At 37.8% G+C, this 18,831-nt stretch overlaps 1 protein-coding gene across 3 annotated transcripts in view; it reads right to left on the bottom strand.

Annotated features, from left to right (window-relative positions):
- The window catches only part of LOC124796273 (papilin), a 259,683-nt gene that overhangs the window by 173,782 nt on the left and 67,070 nt on the right, over positions 1 to 18,831 (bottom strand). For all 3 annotated transcript variants that reach the window (XM_047260389.1, XM_047260387.1, XM_047260386.1), the window contains exons 13-16: positions 14,813 to 16,439; positions 10,412 to 10,576; positions 5,839 to 6,052; positions 808 to 986 (exon numbers count right to left, since the gene is read on the bottom strand). In XM_047260389.1, the coding sequence (XP_047116345.1) occupies positions 808 to 986; positions 5,839 to 6,052; positions 10,412 to 10,576; positions 14,813 to 16,439 (2,185 nt within the window). The remainder of the gene's footprint in view (positions 1 to 807; positions 987 to 5,838; positions 6,053 to 10,411; positions 10,577 to 14,812; positions 16,440 to 18,831) is intronic.

Below are 18,831 nucleotides of genomic sequence, written 5' to 3'. Positions count from 1 at the left end.
CAGTTTTAATCTACCAGGAAGCTTCATATCAGCGCACACTCCATTGCAGAGTGAAAATTTCATTCTAGAAACATCCCCCAGGCTGTGGCTAAGCCATGTCTCCACAATATCCTTTCTTTCAGGAGTGCTAGTTCTGCAAGGTTCGCAGGAGAGCTTCTGTAAAGTTTAGAAGGTAGGAGATGAGGTACTGGCAGAAGTAAAGCTCTGAGGATGGGGCGTGAGTAGTGCTTGGGTAGCTCAGTCGGTAGAGCACTTGCCCGCGAAAGGCAAAGGTCCCGAGTTCGAGTCTCAGTCCGGCACACAGTTTTAATCTACCAGGAAGTTTCAAGGAACATTTAGTTCAGCTATGCTGTCACTCTACACAAGGCTTACTGAGTCAGCAGAGAAAAATCAAATACTGCTTACAATAGACTGTATGGTAACACATCACATGAAATATGTATACAACATTGGAAATGAAATGTAAGTGGATGAATCTGATACAGAAAACATGTTTGGAATCAAACACAAGACAGAACCCCAATAGCGGTATCATGCTGTGGATACAGACATGGAAGAGAGACAAAATTATGACAGGAATGGATAATAATGATGAGATATATATTCCAAAAATTCCCATCAACCTACGCAAAATCTGGGGATTTATTGTAAATTTGATGTACTTCAATGGCTAGTACACAAAATTACTATGACAGTTTTGTGATAAGTAAATGATACAATACAAACAGTGAGGAACTGAAATATTCAGAGAATGCCACAAGCAAATTGGGTACACAATTACTTAGTGTCAATATGCCTGAGTCATACCTTCAAAATCATCATCATAGCAGCCAGTATTATTAGGCCCAGTTGCAGCCCTAACACCATCAGGACAGCAACCAAATTTTGTATCTGCACATGTGCATTCACCAGAACCTTCACATTCAAAGCAGCCAGCATTGTTTGGTCCCAAGGCCTTTGTAATCCCATCAGGACAGCAACCAAACCTTAAAACAAAAAAATTATAAAATAATAGAAATAATTTCACAATAGAAAGAGGAATAATCTAGAAGAAATATTAATTTTTCATTGTGAGCCAACAAAGCTTTTCACACAATCAGCAAAAGTTTTGTTTTCATGCTGGGGAGTCACATACCACAAATTTATATAGAAGCCAAAAACAGCTACTATTACCCATAGACTTCTAATTTGCTTTACAAGCACGGCCCTCTCTTCTGATCTGAGAGAGTAAGCTACCAGCAATAATGGTGAGGATGGAATGCTATAAGCACTTCTTTCTTCTACTTCTCTTATATATGCATTAATTGCTATGAAGAACAGTCCATTAAGGAGCAACCACAAGATCTTCTTGTATCAATATCCTATGATATGAATCACTAATGATTGTGCAGGGGGAACTGTAGATGATCTGAATTTTTAAGAAAAAAATTTTCTCTGGGTCTATTTCTTACTTGGAATGTGATATTAAAAATGGTTAATGTTATATTGCTAGAGAAGGTCGAAATGCACACTATAAGCTCACGCAGGATGGCGTGAGGTCTGAAACAGGATACGTAATGAATGCTATAAAGAAAAGTACGTAGCTTCTGGAATGCTTGACTTTAATCCATCATTTGTATACATCGTTCTTGATGAGACATGCTTCATACGATAACTATCAATTGCTATGGCGCCTTGCTAGGTCGTAGCCATTGACTTAGCTGAAGGCTATTCTAACTATCTTCTCTGCAAATAAACGAGGCTTCGTCTGTGTTGCATCGCTAGCTAAGTCATCCGTACAACTGGGGCGAGTGCTAGTAAGTCTCTCGAGACCTGCCGTGTGGTGGCGCTCGGTCTGCGATCACTGACAGTGGCGACACGCGGGTCCGTCGTATACTAGCGGACCGCGGCCGATTTAAAAGCTACCACCTAGCAAGTGTGGTGTCTGGCGGTGACACTACAGTTAAAACACTTGTAGTTATTCTTCCTAAGAGTAGCAGAAAACAAAGGGAGGAAAAACAATTGGACCATGAAACGCAGTTTGATTTGATTTACTTAGAAGGGCATTGCACACTCCACCAGCGGACATGTGTTTTGCTAAATTAACTGTTAACTAGATCACAAAATTCATTACATGAATGAAAAGCATTTGTAATCATGTTCTGATTATGATGATATTTCAACCAAAGTGCTAAACTGTGAGGCCAACTTGACTGTACCCCCACACCCCTCCCTTTTGTAATTAGTTAATGGATCAAAGTGTTTGATCACTCATTAATTCACCCATTTTCTGTAAGTCCCATCACAAAGGAGAACCATCAGGGATGTGCAATGAGTCATTATCGGTAGATTACTTCTGTAACGTATACTAACAACTAAATTACTTGTAGATTGCTTTACATTTGTATATGTATACTTAGGGAAAAACAAATCGTTTGAAAAAGTCACTGTTCTCTCTCTTCTACTACTCAGCTGCTGTTTTTATCTACTACATCAAACAAAGCATTTATATAACTTTTCACAGACCACTATCAGCTGTCTATAATTGGCAAAGTCAAGACCTAAATACAGTAAGAGAAGTTATGGCAGAATGTAAAGAATTTAGGAGTGAAGGTAACAACTCATTGAATAGTAGAAGTATTGAGTTGTAAACAGCCACATGATGAGGAAAAATGAAAACTTTTCTAACTTTTGGATAAACACACACACACACACAAAAACACACACACACACACACACACACACACACACACACACACACACACACACAAACACACACACCTACGCTGTACTGGCTGCATGCACTATGACTGTGTGCGGAACACTGTTATAGAAAACACACATTAAGAATAAGAGTGTATACACATACTAGACAAAAAATACAAAGAAAGCATACCAATAATACAAATAATTGGAACTGCATCAGCTTCAAAAGAATTGTGGATCTACAGGACACAATGAATGAGTGACTGAATGAAAAAAGGACAACTATTCACAGACGGCATTTGTAGTATAAAAAATACTGACAGAGAAAAAAAAGAATTTATCTTACACATGCACATACATTATGGTAACATTTTTAACAAAGTCAATAGACAGCTACTGTGGCAGTTTATGGGAGAAAGAGGCTTCTCAGCACATCTAATTAACTCTGTTTAATCTCTTTGCAGAGAAACAAAAACTACAATCGAAGATGAAGAGAATATGTCCAAACAATTGACAACAACACACAGAGCTGGACAAGGATGTGACCTGTTTCCAACTCTTTTCAATACCCATAAGGTGTGTTTTTTAAGTAAGTTCCATTTTGTTGTAGACACTAGTAGTTCGTGTGCATACCACAACGAGTGCATGCCTTGTGCACCGGCATGCCTTGGGAACAACGGTGCTCAGTTTCAGCTCTGTAGCTAATCTGTACGGTTTTGTTCTGTGTTTTCAAAACATTTAAGACTATCAACTGACCTGCCGCGTGTGAGGTTCATTCAGTGATATGGTTTTTATCAGCAAGGAACCTGTCTGCTGCAGAAATTCATTGACAGATTTGCAAAGTGTACGGTGATACTGTTATGAGTGAAAGCAAAAAGTGTGTAAGTGGGTATAAGAATTCAAAGATGGCCGTGACAACATCCATGATGAGGACTGGTGGCTGCAGTTGAAGCAAGGATTCATGAGAACAGGCGCTCCACAATAACAGGTCTCACAAATGAATTTCCTGATGTGTCGAGATCAGTGCTTTACAACATTGTTTCTGAACATGTTAAGTTTAGGAAACTGTGCTCCCGTTGGGTACTGAAACTTCTAACAGAGGACCATAAAAACCAAAGATCTGAGTGTGCAATGAAGTTCTTGACTTGTTATCACAAAGAAGAGGACAGCTTCTTTAGTCAGATCGTAACTGGAGGCGAAACATGGGTTTCACATATCACACCTGAATCGAAGCAACAGAGCACGGAATGGAGACACACACACTCGCCTGTAAAGGTGAAGGCCAAACAGACTCTGTCCCATCACAAAACAATGGTGTCGGTGTTTCGGGATAGGTACAGTGTTTTGTTGGTCGACTTCATGCAACGAGGAACCACTATCAATGCAAAAGCATACTGCCAAACCCTGAGAAAGCTACGCAGAGCGATTCAAAACAAAAGACGTGGCATGTTGACAAAGGGAATTGTCCTTCTCCATGACAATGCAAGACCTCACACTGCACGTCAGACCCGTGATTTATTGGACAGTTTTGGCTGGGAAGTTTTAGACTACCCACCCTACAGTCCTGATCTTGCAGAGAGCGATTACCATCTGTTCCTCCACCTCAAACAACACCTCAGTGGCAATTGTTACAATGATGATGACGACGTGAAAACGGCAGTGAGCTCTTGGTTATCGGAGCAGGCAGCAAGTTTTCATGAAGAGGGTATTTCAAAATTGGTTGAGGGGTATGATATGTGTTTGAACAAACTTGACAACTATGTTGAAAAATAGAGTGAAGTATGTACTTTCTGAAAATAAATTATTTTTTTTTGAAATAACCTTTTGTTGTGTACTTATGTTCAAATGGACCTTACTTAAAAAACACGCCTTGTACATGGATGACCTAGTCAGGGTCCGGGAACAAAATATCAGCTACTGTGTAAAAATCAACAGAGAGAAATGCTTTAATACCCTACTGTACATAGATTATCAAATAATAATTCAAGAAAATGAAGATAATCTTCAAAGAGCTGTCTATCACCTTAATTTAAAGAAGATACATCAAGTTGCAGACAGGCATGATTAAAAGACACATACAGCTTTCATCAGTACAGAGAGAGAACACATACTACATTCTCACACACACAACATTCTCTCTCTCTCTCTCTCTCTCTCTCTCTCTCATACACACACACACACACACACACACACACACACACACACACACACACACACACAAGCAAGCATGCCTTAGCCACACACGACTGCCAACTCCAGCATCTCAGGCCAGAATGCAGCATCAGCCGTGGAAATTGAAACACAGTCTGCTGGTAAAGTCATGACAACTGTTTTTTTGTGATCGGAAAGCGGTATTGTTGGTCAACTTTATGCCCACTGGGACCACAATTAACACTGACAGGTACTCTGAAACTCTGAAAAAACTCAAATGGGCAATTCAGAACTGGAGAAGAGGAATGTTGAGCAAGGGTGTACACATTCTCCATGACAACGCTCGCCCACACATCGCTCTGCAAACTGTTGCTCTCCTGCAACAGTTTCACCCACTCACCCTATAGTCCTGACTTGGCACCCAGGGACTATCACCTGTTCCCTAAATTAAAAGAACATTAGGCTGAAAAGCGATTCAGCTCAAACAATGAGGTGAAAGAAGAGGTTCATAACTTTCTGAATAGCATGGCAGCGAGCTGGTATGACATTGGCATACAAAAACTGCCACAGCGTCTACAAAAATGCATCGACAGAAATGGTGATTATGTCGAAAAATAGCTAAATGTTCAAGCTGTAAACTGATGTAAACCACTGTAGAAATAAACAGGTCTATGTACTTATAAAAAATAGGAGACCTTATTTTTGGGATTACCCTCGTACATATAAGGTTAAGAATCAACTTATATGAAACTTGTAATGCTGATGTGAGAGGATGTTTCCAACGTCATGCATGAATAGTTATGTTTCTATTATAAACTTCCAAGCTATACTTAGTTAGTTCAAGAATAAACCATATGCCGTTGAACTACCACACACCCAAAGTTAATTTTCTTAGCTAAAATTTCATAAACTTAACCTACTTGGATTTTCATAACGGTTATTGCACATAAAATTACAAAATACTGATAATGTCAGCTACACAAAAAATGAGATGCTACTCACTCAGATGTTTTATAATCACAGGGTGGTTCTTCATCAGGACAACCTTCAAAATCATTTCCTTCTGCTATGCTAACATTGTCAGGACAACATCCAAACAAAGTTTCTGCACAAAGTGAAGGTGGACAACCTTCCCAGTGTGGACCTTTTGCTGCAGATACTTCATCTGGGCAGCAACCATACTTTGTCTCACCACATGTCCTCAATTGTGGGCAACCTTTGAGTAAAAGTCAATATTCAGTTCATAAAACTTCAATTGATTATGATAAATATACTTTTGTTAAGTAGACACATGTAACAAAATAGAATGCATGTCCATTATACAGATATAAAGAATGAAGCAGTAAATAAATATTCAGAAAGAAAAGAATGTCTGGAACAAGAATTATAAACAAATTGTTTACAAGAGTGTATAGGATGTGAGCTCTGGTGGAGAGCGTGAGGGGGAGCTGATAGGAGCTACTCATGTTAGTTTCAAGGTGAATGATGAAATACTTTTTAGATTCCATGAGAATTGGCTCTGGTTACACTTGCTGGTAGTAAACTTGTACATTCTGTTCAGGATTTCTTCTGACTGATACATCTGTCTTTTTGCAGTCTGTGATGCAAGTTCAGTATGCCAAGATTTTTTTCTGGAGACTGAAGCTTCCCTTGCCTTCTTCAGCCTCATATATACGTTATTAAGAGGAAAGAAGAGAGAGATACCATTATTAATAGTTGCTAGTTGCTGTTTTTTACTTTGGTAAGAAAAACCTGCTTTCAATCATTTGAAAGAGAGTATTCCAGTTAACATTGTCAAAAGCTTTCTCTAAGTCTACAAATGCTAGAAACGTAGGTTTGCCTTTTCTTAATATTTCTTCTAAGATAAGTCGTAAGATTAGTATTGCCTCACGTGTTCCAACATTTCTACGGAATCCAAACTGATCTTCCCCAAGGTCCGCTTCTACCAGTTTTTCCATTCGTCTGTAAAGAATTCGCGTTAGTATTTTGCAGCTGTGACTTATTAAACTGATAGTTTGGTAATTTTCACATCTGTCAACACCTGCTTTCTTTGGGATTGGAATTATTATATTCTTCTTGAAGTCTGAGGGTATCTCACCTGTCTCATACATCTATTCACCAGATGGTAGAGTTTTGTCAGGACTGGGTCTCCCAAGGCCGTCAGTAGTTCTAATGGAATGTTGTCTACTCCCGGGGCCTTGTTTCGTCTCAGGTCTTTCAGTGCTCTGTCAAACTCTTCATGCAGTATCTTATCTCCCATTCCGTCTTCATCTACATCCTCTTCCATTTCCATAATATTGTCCTCAAGTACATCACCCTTGTATAAACCCTCTATACACTCCTTCCACCTTTCTGCCTTCCCTTCTTTGCTTAGAACTGGGTTTCCAACTGAGCTCTTGATATTCATACAAGTGGTTCTCTTTTCTCAAAAGGTCTCTTTAATTTTCCTGAAGGCAGTATCTATCTTACCCCTAGTGAGATAAGCTTCTACATCCTTACATTTGTCCTCTAGCCATCCCTGCTTAGCCATTTTGCACTTCCTGTCAGTCTCATTTTTGAGACATTTGTATTCCTTTTTGCCTGCTTCATTTACTGCATTTTTATATTTTCTCCTTTCATCAATTAAATTCAATATTTCTTCTGTTACCCAAGGATTTCTATTAGCCCTCGTCTTTTTACCTACTTGATCGTCTGCTGCCTTCACTACTTCATCCCTCAGAGCTACCCATTCTTCTTCTACTGTATTTCTTTCCCCCATTCCTGTCAATTGTTCCCTTACGCTCTCCCTGAAACTCTGTACAACCTCTGGTTTAGTCAGTTTATCCAGGTCCCATCTCCTTAAATTGGCACCTTTTTGTAGTTTCTTCAGTTTTAATCTACAGCTCATAACCAATAGATTGTGGTCAGAGTCCACTTCTGCCCCCGGAAATGTCTTACAATTTAAAACCTGGTTCCTAAATCTCTGTCTTACCATTATATAATCTATCTGATACCTTTTAGTATCTCCAGGATTCTTCCATGTATACAGCCTTCTTTTATGATTCTTGAACCAAGTGTTAGCTACGATTAAGTTTTGCTCTGTGCAAAATTCTACCACGCGACTTCCTCTTTCATTTCTTCCCCCCAGTCCATATTCATCTACTATGTTTCCTTCTCTCCCTTTTCCTACTCTTGAATTCCAGTCACCCATGACTATTAAATTTTCGTCTCCCTTCACTACCTGAATAATTTCTTTTATCTCATCATACATTTCATCATTTTCTTCATCATCTGCAGAGCTATTTGGCATATAAACTTGTACTACTGTAGTGGGCATGGGCTTTGTGTCTATCTTGGCCACAATAATGTGTTCACTATGCTGTTTGTAGTAGCTTACCCGCACTCCTATTTTTTTATTCATTATTAAACCTACTCCTGCATTACCCCTATTTGATTTTGTATTTATAAGCCTGTATTCACCTGACCAAAAGTCTTGTTCCTCCTGCCACCGAACTTCACTAATTCCCACTATATCTAACTTTAACCTATCCATTTCCCTTTTTAAATTTTCTAACCTACCTGCCTGATTAAGGGATCTGACATTCCATGCTCCGATCCGTAGAACGCCAGTTTTCTTTCTCCTGATTTAGAGTAAAGAGGCATATTACATTGTGTGTTTTCTATAACAAATAGTGATAAACCCAATACAAATCTCTACTTCACATTAACTTATGGCAGCTGAGGACAGCAAAAGTAACTGATGGTTTCTCTGCATCTACAATAGATCTGAAGATGTTCCAAAATGGAACAAAATCAGTAACCATTATAAACACAAAAGAGGCTAAAGTCTGAAATTAAAAAAAAAAATAAAATAAAATAAATATATATATATATATATATATATATATATATATATATATATATATATATATTAAAAAAAGACATAAATTAAAAAAAAATATTTTAAAAATACTAGATTAACAAACACTGCCTAAATATGAGTTTCACTCTCAGTGACATTACAAACTTGTCTGTACAAAATTAGGATTAGTTGCACATTCATATCTTGGATATACAATGGGAAAACAGCTGAGATCCTGGAAAGATGAGATATATAAGGAGGTACCAAAAAAACTGGTATTAATTTTTAAAAGCTATATATTTTCAAAAACACTCTCCATTGCATTTGTTCCACTGGTGCTTCCACTGTTCGAAAGATTCATTGAAGTCATCTTTAGAAATGGTTGGCAGCTCCTCCCTTGTTTTTTTCTTGACTTCTTCAGTGCTGTCAAATCTGTGTCCTTTCATGCCCTTTTCATGTGTGGAAATAAGAGAAAGTTGCAGGAATCCAGGTCAGATGAGCAAGGTGCATGGGGCAGACAGCAGAACCATGCTGTTTTTATCCAAAAATTGTCTAACAGAGATGGCTGTATGTGTAAGTGCATTGTCATGGTGGAAGAACCAGTCTCCTGTCCACCACAAATAGGTTTTTTTGACTAACACTGTTGCGCAGTTTTCTAAAACTTCCAAATAGAAGATTTGGTTGACTGTCTGACCTGGGGAACAAACTCTGAATGATCTAAGCCCTTGGCATCAACAAAGCATATCAGCATTGTTTTGATGTTTGATTTGACTTGATGACATTTTTTTTGGATGGGGTAATGATGACGTCTTCCACTGCCTTGACTGTTGCTTTGTTTCTGGGTTAAGCATAGCACCATGACACATCACCTTAGTGACCTTTGACAGAAAATCTGGATCAATTTCAAGCTGTTGTTTCAAAGTACCACATTTTTGAACTCGAAGTTCCTTTTGATTGTCGGTCATAAACCAAGGAACAAACTTGACAGCAAGTCTTCCATTAAAATTTGCTGAACTGAGATCCAAAATAGCCCACTAATCTCTGACAGTTGACCAATTGTCCGCCAACTTTCTGTGAGCACAAGCCCTCAAATTTTTCCAAATTTTTTCATCAATTCAGGCAGTTGGTAGACATAAAGAATGATGTTTGTCATCAATTGACATGTCGCCATTTTTAAATCAAGAAAACCACTCATACATTTGAGTTTTTCACACAGCGTCATCCTGATAAGCTGTTTCTGACATTAAAACAGTTTCAGCAGCAGTTTTACCAAGTATAAAACAAAATTTCACAGCTGCACATTGTTCACTTAAAACTTGCCATTGTAAAAAACAAAACAAAAGAAAAGAACAAAACAGCACAGCAAAAACAATCACTGGAGATGGACAAAACAAGTCAGGTCAAGAACAAAGGTGACACTGAACTGGCAATGAGTTGTGCTATACATGCCCAGTGGCAAAAATGTGTACTACAGAATCTCTGCCCAAGGCAATGTTATTCCAGTTTTTTTTTGGGTACCCCCCTCATAAATTTCTATCACTGCTGCAGTTATGGTGACAGCAACGCAAACTGAAAACCTGAACTGCAAAATCCAGAATGAGCAGATGTTAAAATAGGAGGGGAAGCTTAACATTCCATTGAAATGCTCATATACAAACTGTAGTACTTTTTAATATTGACAAAGATTTGTTGGAACTATCTCTGGGTTAGTGAATTTCAAATTAAAAGTCGTACCCAAGCTGAACGGTCCTTGGGCTTTTGTAATACCATCTGCACAACAGCCAAACTTAGTTTCTTCACATTTTAATACTCTTGGTTTCTTCCTTCTACGGCACTTCTTTCCTTTTGATTTTATGGTTGTTACTAATTCTCTCAAGGTGGTTGCTGTCTCCCACAGACCTAGAAAAAGAAAAAGACACGAAAGAAGTACTATTTACTAATATACTGTATCTCCTAATATTATGTGACACATTGTTTATGGTGCAATGAAGTGCTAAAATGTCAACAACCCCCCCCCCCCCCCCCCAAACAGATGCTCAGTTGAGAACAGGTCATGTTGAACTGTTCCGCTGTTTGTGCTTGTATGCTCTTTACTGCTTGTTACCCCATATTGGGCAATCTTGTTTGCCACTTTCTTCTAATGATTTGTATATTTCTCTCTATAAAGTATTAAAGACTATGACTTCAGAGCGGAATAAAACATTAAGAACATTTTACAAATACCCAATAGATATGTTTATTACACTCTGGATGTTTCCTCAAGCTGACCTGCTGCTAAGCCTTCTGCTTCTTGTCTCGATGATATGTCGCTTTTGGTCCAGCATCTCACTTTCACTCTTTGGTTATAGGCACATCCTTCTTACATGGCATAGACTGTTTTCCATTGGCCAAATTTTTAGTCATTGACTACCCCCTATGAGCATTATGATTTTAACTACAAAGTTTGGTCTTGTATGTTCTCCGCTTTGTTGTTTACTGCATTTTAATTTTTGTAAGTACACTTGTTTTTTATTTACTCTCATAATTGGGTGCTTATGGCTCCAGTATTACTTTAATGTATAAGGGTTCAATTACTGTCACTATTTATTTCCTATTGTGTAGATATGCACCTGATGATGTGGCTTTAAGCCACAAACCTGGGTGTACCTTAATAAAATTGGTCAAGATACAGCTGTTTGTGAAGTTCTTGCTATAAAATATTCTATCACAGTAATGGATGCCTCGACCACAGAGTCATTTGTAATTATGTTTTGTATGAACCAACACCAAAAAGGAGTATTTGTGAGCAAATAAAATATAATTTAAACATGATCATCTCATGCCTCCTGATTATCTAGGTACTGTCATTTTTCACAGCATTATGGGATGCCATTTTATTTATAACCAAAAATAATATACAAATTAGACATGCTATCAATTATGAGTAATAACTTTGCTGCAGTTCTATATGTCTGTCATTTGAAATTTATTAAGTAACATGTTTTTCAAAATAAAATTCCGTTGTCAGTTGCAAATATGTTTTTAATATACTTTACCCATTTCGAAAAATTAATTTTTCATCTTCCAAAGCCTACAAAATTAATTTATCAAAACCGGTAAAACATATTGAGAATATATTTGCAACAGTTGACTCAAGCTTATTCTGTAAAATATATACTATAGTTCAAGAACGAGATTTTCACTCTGCAGTGGAGTGTGCGCTGATATGAAACTTCCTGGCAGATTAAAACTGTGTGCCCGACCGAGACTCGAACTCGGGACCTTTGCCTTTCGCGGGCAAGTGCTCTACCAACTGAGCTACCGAAGCATGACTCACGCCCGGTACTCACAGCTTTACTTCTGCCAGTACCTCGTCTCCTACCTTCCAAACTTTACAGAAGCTCTCCTGCGAACCATGCAGACCGAGTTCGAGTCTCGGTCGGGTACACAGTTTTAATCTGCCAGAAAGTTTCATATCAGCGCACACTCCGCTGCAGAGTGAAATTCTCATTCTGGAAACATCCCCCAGGCTGTGGCTAAGCCATGTCTCCGCAATATCCTTTCTTTCAGGAGTGCTAGTTGTGCATGGTTCGCAGGAGAGCTTCTGTAAAGTTTGGAAGGTAGGAGACGAGGTACTGGCAGAAGTAAAGCTGTGAGTACCGGGCGTGAGTCGTGCTTCGGTAGCTCAGTTGGTAGAGCACTTGCCCGCGAAAGGCAAAGGTCCCGAGTTCGAGTCTCGGTCGGGCACACAGTTTTAATCTGCCAGGAAGTTTCATATACTATAGTTGCTCAAAATTACAGCGCTCAATAAAACACTAAATAACTTGCATTATGTTCCTTATATTAAGAATGAACAACATCAAATGAAGACACCAAGTTGCCACAAAAATTTACAAGAGAATTCTGTGGGCTGCAAAATGAAAAATACCTCTTTCTGCTAACAAGGAAATGCTCTTACATCAGTTCAGTATTTTTCTCTTACTTTGAACATGATAACTCTACTGGTCTTATTGACAGCAATGCAGGTTTAACATCATGTTTCTTTGACATTTCTAATCATTTGCATGTCCAACTCCACACAGTAATAGCTTATTTTTCTGTCATGCAAATGTTAATCTTTACTGACTTCAGTGCTTTCTTTTCATTTTAGAAAATCATACAAGAAGGTATTCTTGCAAAAATAATCACAAACCATTGAAATGTTCACACATTTTTCTATCACATTTACATGTGTATTCCTTTTTTTCTTCTTTTAAATCAAATGTGAACCTACATTTTCTACCCTGACTGAGAAAACTCACTAGCCAAGAGGCCATGGTTGGCTTTGCTGCATCTGTCTTAAGGACTTTATTTTTAATCTATTAGAAACTCCTAACAGGTACAACAAAGGTCATGCTATATTGTGGGTACTGAAATTTATACATCAGATTACATACTGTGAAGCATAGCCCTATTCATTCCCACCCACACCTATAATAATAATAACAATGAGCAACTTGCTGAAGTACGAATACAAATTTAGAGACACTTGTAACTTTCCCCCTCCCCCCCCCCCCCCCAAAGCCCCCCCCCCCCCCCAAAATGATGAAACATGTTAAAGAAGAAAGTAAATAGTGCTCAAAACACTGAATGACATGGAAAGACTACAACAATTTCATTTCATTATGTCACACTGTAATCAAATGTCTAATTCTTTTTTTACCATTATATGACACAAGAATCACTTGAAAACAACTTTAGAGTAATGGTTTGGATATACCACTTGTCAAATTTTAATCCCACAATACAACACATTCCTGAACAGCCCACAACATAGCAGACTGAATACTAATTGTCTGTATCTCACAGCCATTTTGCTGCTTTCTGGCTTACTTATGCTACCAGTCTGTAGAGAAGTGAATGTGACATGGCTCTCTCTAGCCAGTACATTGACAATGCAACATAGATAATACGAGGAAAATATATAACAGGAATAAATTAATAAGATGGAGGGCAACATAAAACTACTCACAATTCCACCATAACTTTGTTAAAGAGAGCAGTTTTTGGTGTCACACACTGGCCTGGAAATTAGATTTTGTAACAATTTGTTCCATTCCCCATTGTATGAGACAATAACATATGCACAGTTGGAATGACGGAACAAAACCACCAAAAGTATTTGAAACGGTAATATAATAAGAGGTACAAGAAGCCTTTACCTTATTACATTACCATGAAGTTCCCCACAAATTCTGCTAGACAGGAAAGTCATTTCATGAGAATAAAGTGCCAGTTACAAATAGAACTGTTTAAACCTGATTTTAACCTGACTTGATATTTTCAAGCTGTTCTGAAATACCATATTTATGTCAGACTTAACAGATTCACTGCACCACTTGGCATCACTGTAGCTATAAAATGAATTCCCATTTGAAGGAAACATTTCATCAGTTAATCCAATAGTTTTATCATAAAAATGGAGAGGTAATGAAGACAAAGGCAGCACCAAATGCCTATTTAGTAAATTAGAAGGGGTTGAGAAGTGAGAAATCTCTGACTGCAATTTGAGATGGCTCTCCCAGTATTAGTGTGTGTCTTTTAAAATATTTTGACTCACTGTTTAGCTTCTTCATTGAGCAGTTTACAACTCTTATTTCACACTAGTCACTTGCTGTTGCCATAAGCCATTACTTCTACCATATTATTTGATTGAAATTTATCGGAAGGTAAGTCCTCCTCGAATTCTGAATTTAGATGTTGTACAATGCTAATTGACACTCTTTACATAGTCAATCGAGATTCGTTGTCTGCTTGTTTACATAGTAATTATCTACCATAGGACAGTCTGCACACTTTTCTCTGTGATATTATTTTACTCTTCTTGAATTTCTCATCTGCGCCGGCTTAATTGTGCTGTTCTGAAATCAAACTTTTTGCTTCTAATGGATCATCTCATTGAAGACATATTCCTACTCAAAATTTTTATTTTTTTCATTATTTATTTTTCATGTGTTTTGGTTGCATGCCTTGATAAGTTATGGAGTAGTAAAATTTTAAATGCCTGCAATTTGTGTTACACACACACAGTGTGATATTCAAATTCTACTCATAGAACATAGAAAATTGATCAGAATGGTGAAGAACCTGCTATACAAACACTGATGTGATACATACTCTCTTTTTTTGTTGTTACTGCTGCTTCTTTTGTAGGTGTGTAGTCTAAAATTCCAGTGCTTCCAGTAAAGACTTTATCAGCTGTTGTAGAAGCAACTTCTGATGTTTCTTCAGATGCTACAGATGTACTCATAGTTTGTGTTGCAGATGAAGCAGTCTCTTCTGAAACTGTTGTTTCTGAACTGACTGATGTTCTTTCGGCTGGTGAAACTGTTGTTGCCATGGAAGTTTCCCATGGTGTGGAAGTTTCTGCAATTGTTTCCTCTGTAGTTTCCGATGGTTCTGTGCTGGCTGATACTTCAGTAGTCATTGAAATTTCTGTGCTTGTTAATACTTCTGTACCAGCTGATTCTTGAGATGTAGATATTCCTGTGGACTGTGAAACTTCTGGTTCTGAAGTGGAAACAGATGAAACTTCTGTTGGGTAGGAACTTCCTGGGGTTAATGAAGAAAATGAACTTTCTGAAGTTGAAGATGGAATCAATGATGAACTATCTGAAGATGATGAATACAGTTCATCTGTTGTCACTTCACTGTATGCTGTTGAACTTCCCTCAGTTGTTTGTTGGGGTATAGTGTCATCAGCTTTTGCAAATGCTGAAGCATCAAATTCTCCTTCAAACTGTGGAATTGTGGATTCCTCTGCATCTGATGACACAGTTGTTGTACTTCCTTCTAAACTAATTGCAGATGAAACAGTAGATGAATCACTGCTTTCACTTGTGCTTTCAACAGTGGGTGTGCTGCTGTTTTCATAACTAGCTGTGCTACTGCTTTCATCACTAGCTGTGCTGCTGCTTTCATCACTAGCTGTGCTGCTGCTTTCATCACTAGCTGTGCTGCTGGAAGTGTCAGTGGAAGATGATTCAGTAACAGTATCAGTTTCTAATCCTGAAGATGTTGTCATAAGCCCTGAAATCTCTGTTGTGTCATCTGCTGTTTCAGTTTCTCCACCTGTTATCTCTGCAGTTACTGTTCCACTATCAGTAATACTTTCAGCAGTGGTAGAGTCTACAGAAGTAGATGTGTCAGGAACAACACTGGTTTCATAAAGATTAACAGTAGTTCCAAAACTAGTGCTTCCATCAGTATCTGAGGCAGTAGTCCCAACTGATGTGGTATCAGGTGCTTGACTACTGGAAAGTGATTGAGAGTCAGTGCTACTGTAAGTTTCGGTACTCATAACATCCTCCCCACTAGTGGTCTCTGGTACTGAAGTGCTAAGAGGGGCTTCAGAGCTAGTGCCATCACTCCCAGATGTATCTGGCAGACTATGAGGCTCATCTGTGAAGCTTTCATCAGTGGAGGAAAAGTCATCAGTCGTTTCATCGTAAGCGTCTGTTGTATAAGCAGTGTCTTCATCTTCAAAGGTGCTTGCTGCATCACTTAGCATTAATTCCTCATCGGCCATTGCAGCTGTTGAGAAACTGGATTCTGGAGATCCTTTGGTATCTGTGGCACCTTCAGAAAGACTGACAGTACTCACAGAAGATAAACCACTAACTACACTATCAGACATGATTGTTGCCACGAAGGTTTGAGATGGGAGTCCATCAGCACTAACTGCTCCTACTTCTGATGTCACTGTAGCAATGTCTTTAACACTGCTAGGTGATTCAGTTTTGCCCTGGAAAAAAAATGCAAGAAGTAAACAAAACTGATTCATGTGATTTCACATGGATTTAGATTACAGTAAAAATTGAAAGAATAAACACAAAAAACTTTACACATGTATATAAATGGATGGTAAGTCTCCAGTTAAGGCAAGAATATTAATTATATGACATCAGAAATCAAAACAATATTCAAACAGATGTGAGATTAGTTTGAAGAATACAGTTTCAATGACTCCACATAAATTGTTGTTTTAAATAGATTTTAACATAATGAATCCAGTATCTGTACACAAATATTTCAAAACTTCATCTCACAATAATTTTTGTTTAGCCTTCATTTAAATTTTCATACTTTAATGCACATTTGTCTATGAAATTTTAGTTGTATGTCACACATTTTTGTTACAGAGAGATGTAGGGAAATGCCAACATCTTAATGCATTGTTCATAAGCTGGCAGTGTCAGCAACCATTCTGGTACTGACATGAAGTCAATGAAAAGAAAGTGTCATCTATTAATATTTAATTGAGTGGTGTGAAGATTGTGTTCCAAGTCAAATAATTTTATAAGAATAGTGACAGTATACTACTGTGCAAAGAGGATTTTGCTGTCATTACTAGCTAGGACATTATGATCATGTTCCACTAGTTTGCTCAGTTGGAGCACTGATCTGTAATTTTGAAGGAAGGAGTTCAGATTTGTGTAAGGAATCTGTAGGTAGCACTCAAACTGTATATACCTCAGAGAATAAAGATGCTGTTTGTATTGCCATTGGCCTCTACTGCTTTATCTAACAACATACCTCAGCACCCTAGTGCTATAAATTACAGATGATGCACATACTAAACCCTTGAGACACTATACTGCATAAGAATTTTTATGAAAGGAGTTAGCTGAGAATATCATTTTCCTTGATACTTATGGGTGAGAGATAACTCTTACTTTCATCTTAACATCAGTTTGAACGAACAAAATTTTCATTAAGTGGGGTGCAAATATATCTCAATTTATATCATTATATCATCATAATGATTATGTAAGCTGTGTGCTGCAGGAAGTAATATCTTTCTTGACTCATCTATGAATACAGTTTATTTTTCAGAATAATATAAGGAACTCTTTTGGTGATGTACTACACATCTTTTGTAGCACCTTCAATTGGAGTTCATTACGAAAGAGTTTTTCTGTGAAGCTTTTGACCTCATTAAACAAAACTGCAATGAATCTTACAACTCATATTTGTATCTTATTTTGTCCATTGATTAAACTTACTTAATAACATTCAAGAATTGGTTGAATTAAGATTTTGTTAATTGATCTGTGTAGACAATATTAAACATCCTTAAGATTTTTCCAACAAATCTCAGTTCAACACATCCCACCATGTAACCACATTGTCTCACAATGGTGACATCTTCTTTTGTTTCCAAGCTATTGTTATTTAAGTGAAAAATGATACATTAATTGTGGTGATTTGAGTGATGTCTGATTTACGATGGAAATGATGAAACATGATTTTTTACTGTAGCAAGTTTGAACTTTTGAAATAAGCTTATAGAGATAATGGTCTAGGTCAAACACAGTCTTATGACTGGTTCTCCTGCTTCAAAAGTGGTTCTCAATTAACTAAAGATAATCTCAGTCACTCATACATCATATTTCATAAATCCCATCAGAAGGTGAGCCTCTAAGAACATTTAAATTATGAGATAGAATTGCTGGTTAGTACTTACTTTCAGGAAGTGAAATATTTACTGTTAACAGCAGACACACATAAAAGTACATGACAATGTCCTAGGTTTCAGAACTATTAGTTCCTTCCTAAGCAGCAAGGAAGGGAGAGGTTGGAGAAGATGGGGTAACAAGGGGACCTGTACCCTGGGGAAAGTGGGGGCCATGGCCCCACCCTAGCTCTCATGGAAAGGAAAAGAATAGTCAGTATTATGCAGATTTTTAACAGGTTCAGAACTGGAACTTTTTTAACGTTACTTATGAGTTGTCATTCACCTTTCAAAATGTTAAAAATACTGCATACCCACTTGTAGGGCAGTTTACTCAGACCATAAGATGAGGAGTCACCTGTGAGAACAGGGGAAACTAATATCACGTGGGGGGATTTAAATAGCTCATGCAGTGTAGTAGGCACTCAGTTTCCTTGAGTCATGCTGTAGGGCATGATCAGCAACTGGTACTAGATGTCACAAAGATGACAGTTATTTTACACCCATTTATGTGCTTAGCCAGTTCAATGGCACTCATTTCCACATGAGAAGCAGTACAGTGGGCACAGGTAAGCTGATAAACAATACATATGGTTCTGCATGTTGTTCTGCCTTTGATATTGTATGATTTATCAGTGATAGAGCTATATTATGTGGTAGTGGGTGGATGCATGGGACTGGT

This window comes from Schistocerca piceifrons, chromosome 4 (genome assembly GCF_021461385.2).
Source record: "Schistocerca piceifrons isolate TAMUIC-IGC-003096 chromosome 4, iqSchPice1.1, whole genome shotgun sequence".
In the NCBI taxonomy this organism is placed as follows: domain Eukaryota; kingdom Metazoa; phylum Arthropoda; class Insecta; order Orthoptera; family Acrididae; genus Schistocerca; species Schistocerca piceifrons.
Note: the sequence above shows the minus strand (reverse complement) of the source record. Positions and strands in the feature narration are given on the sequence as shown.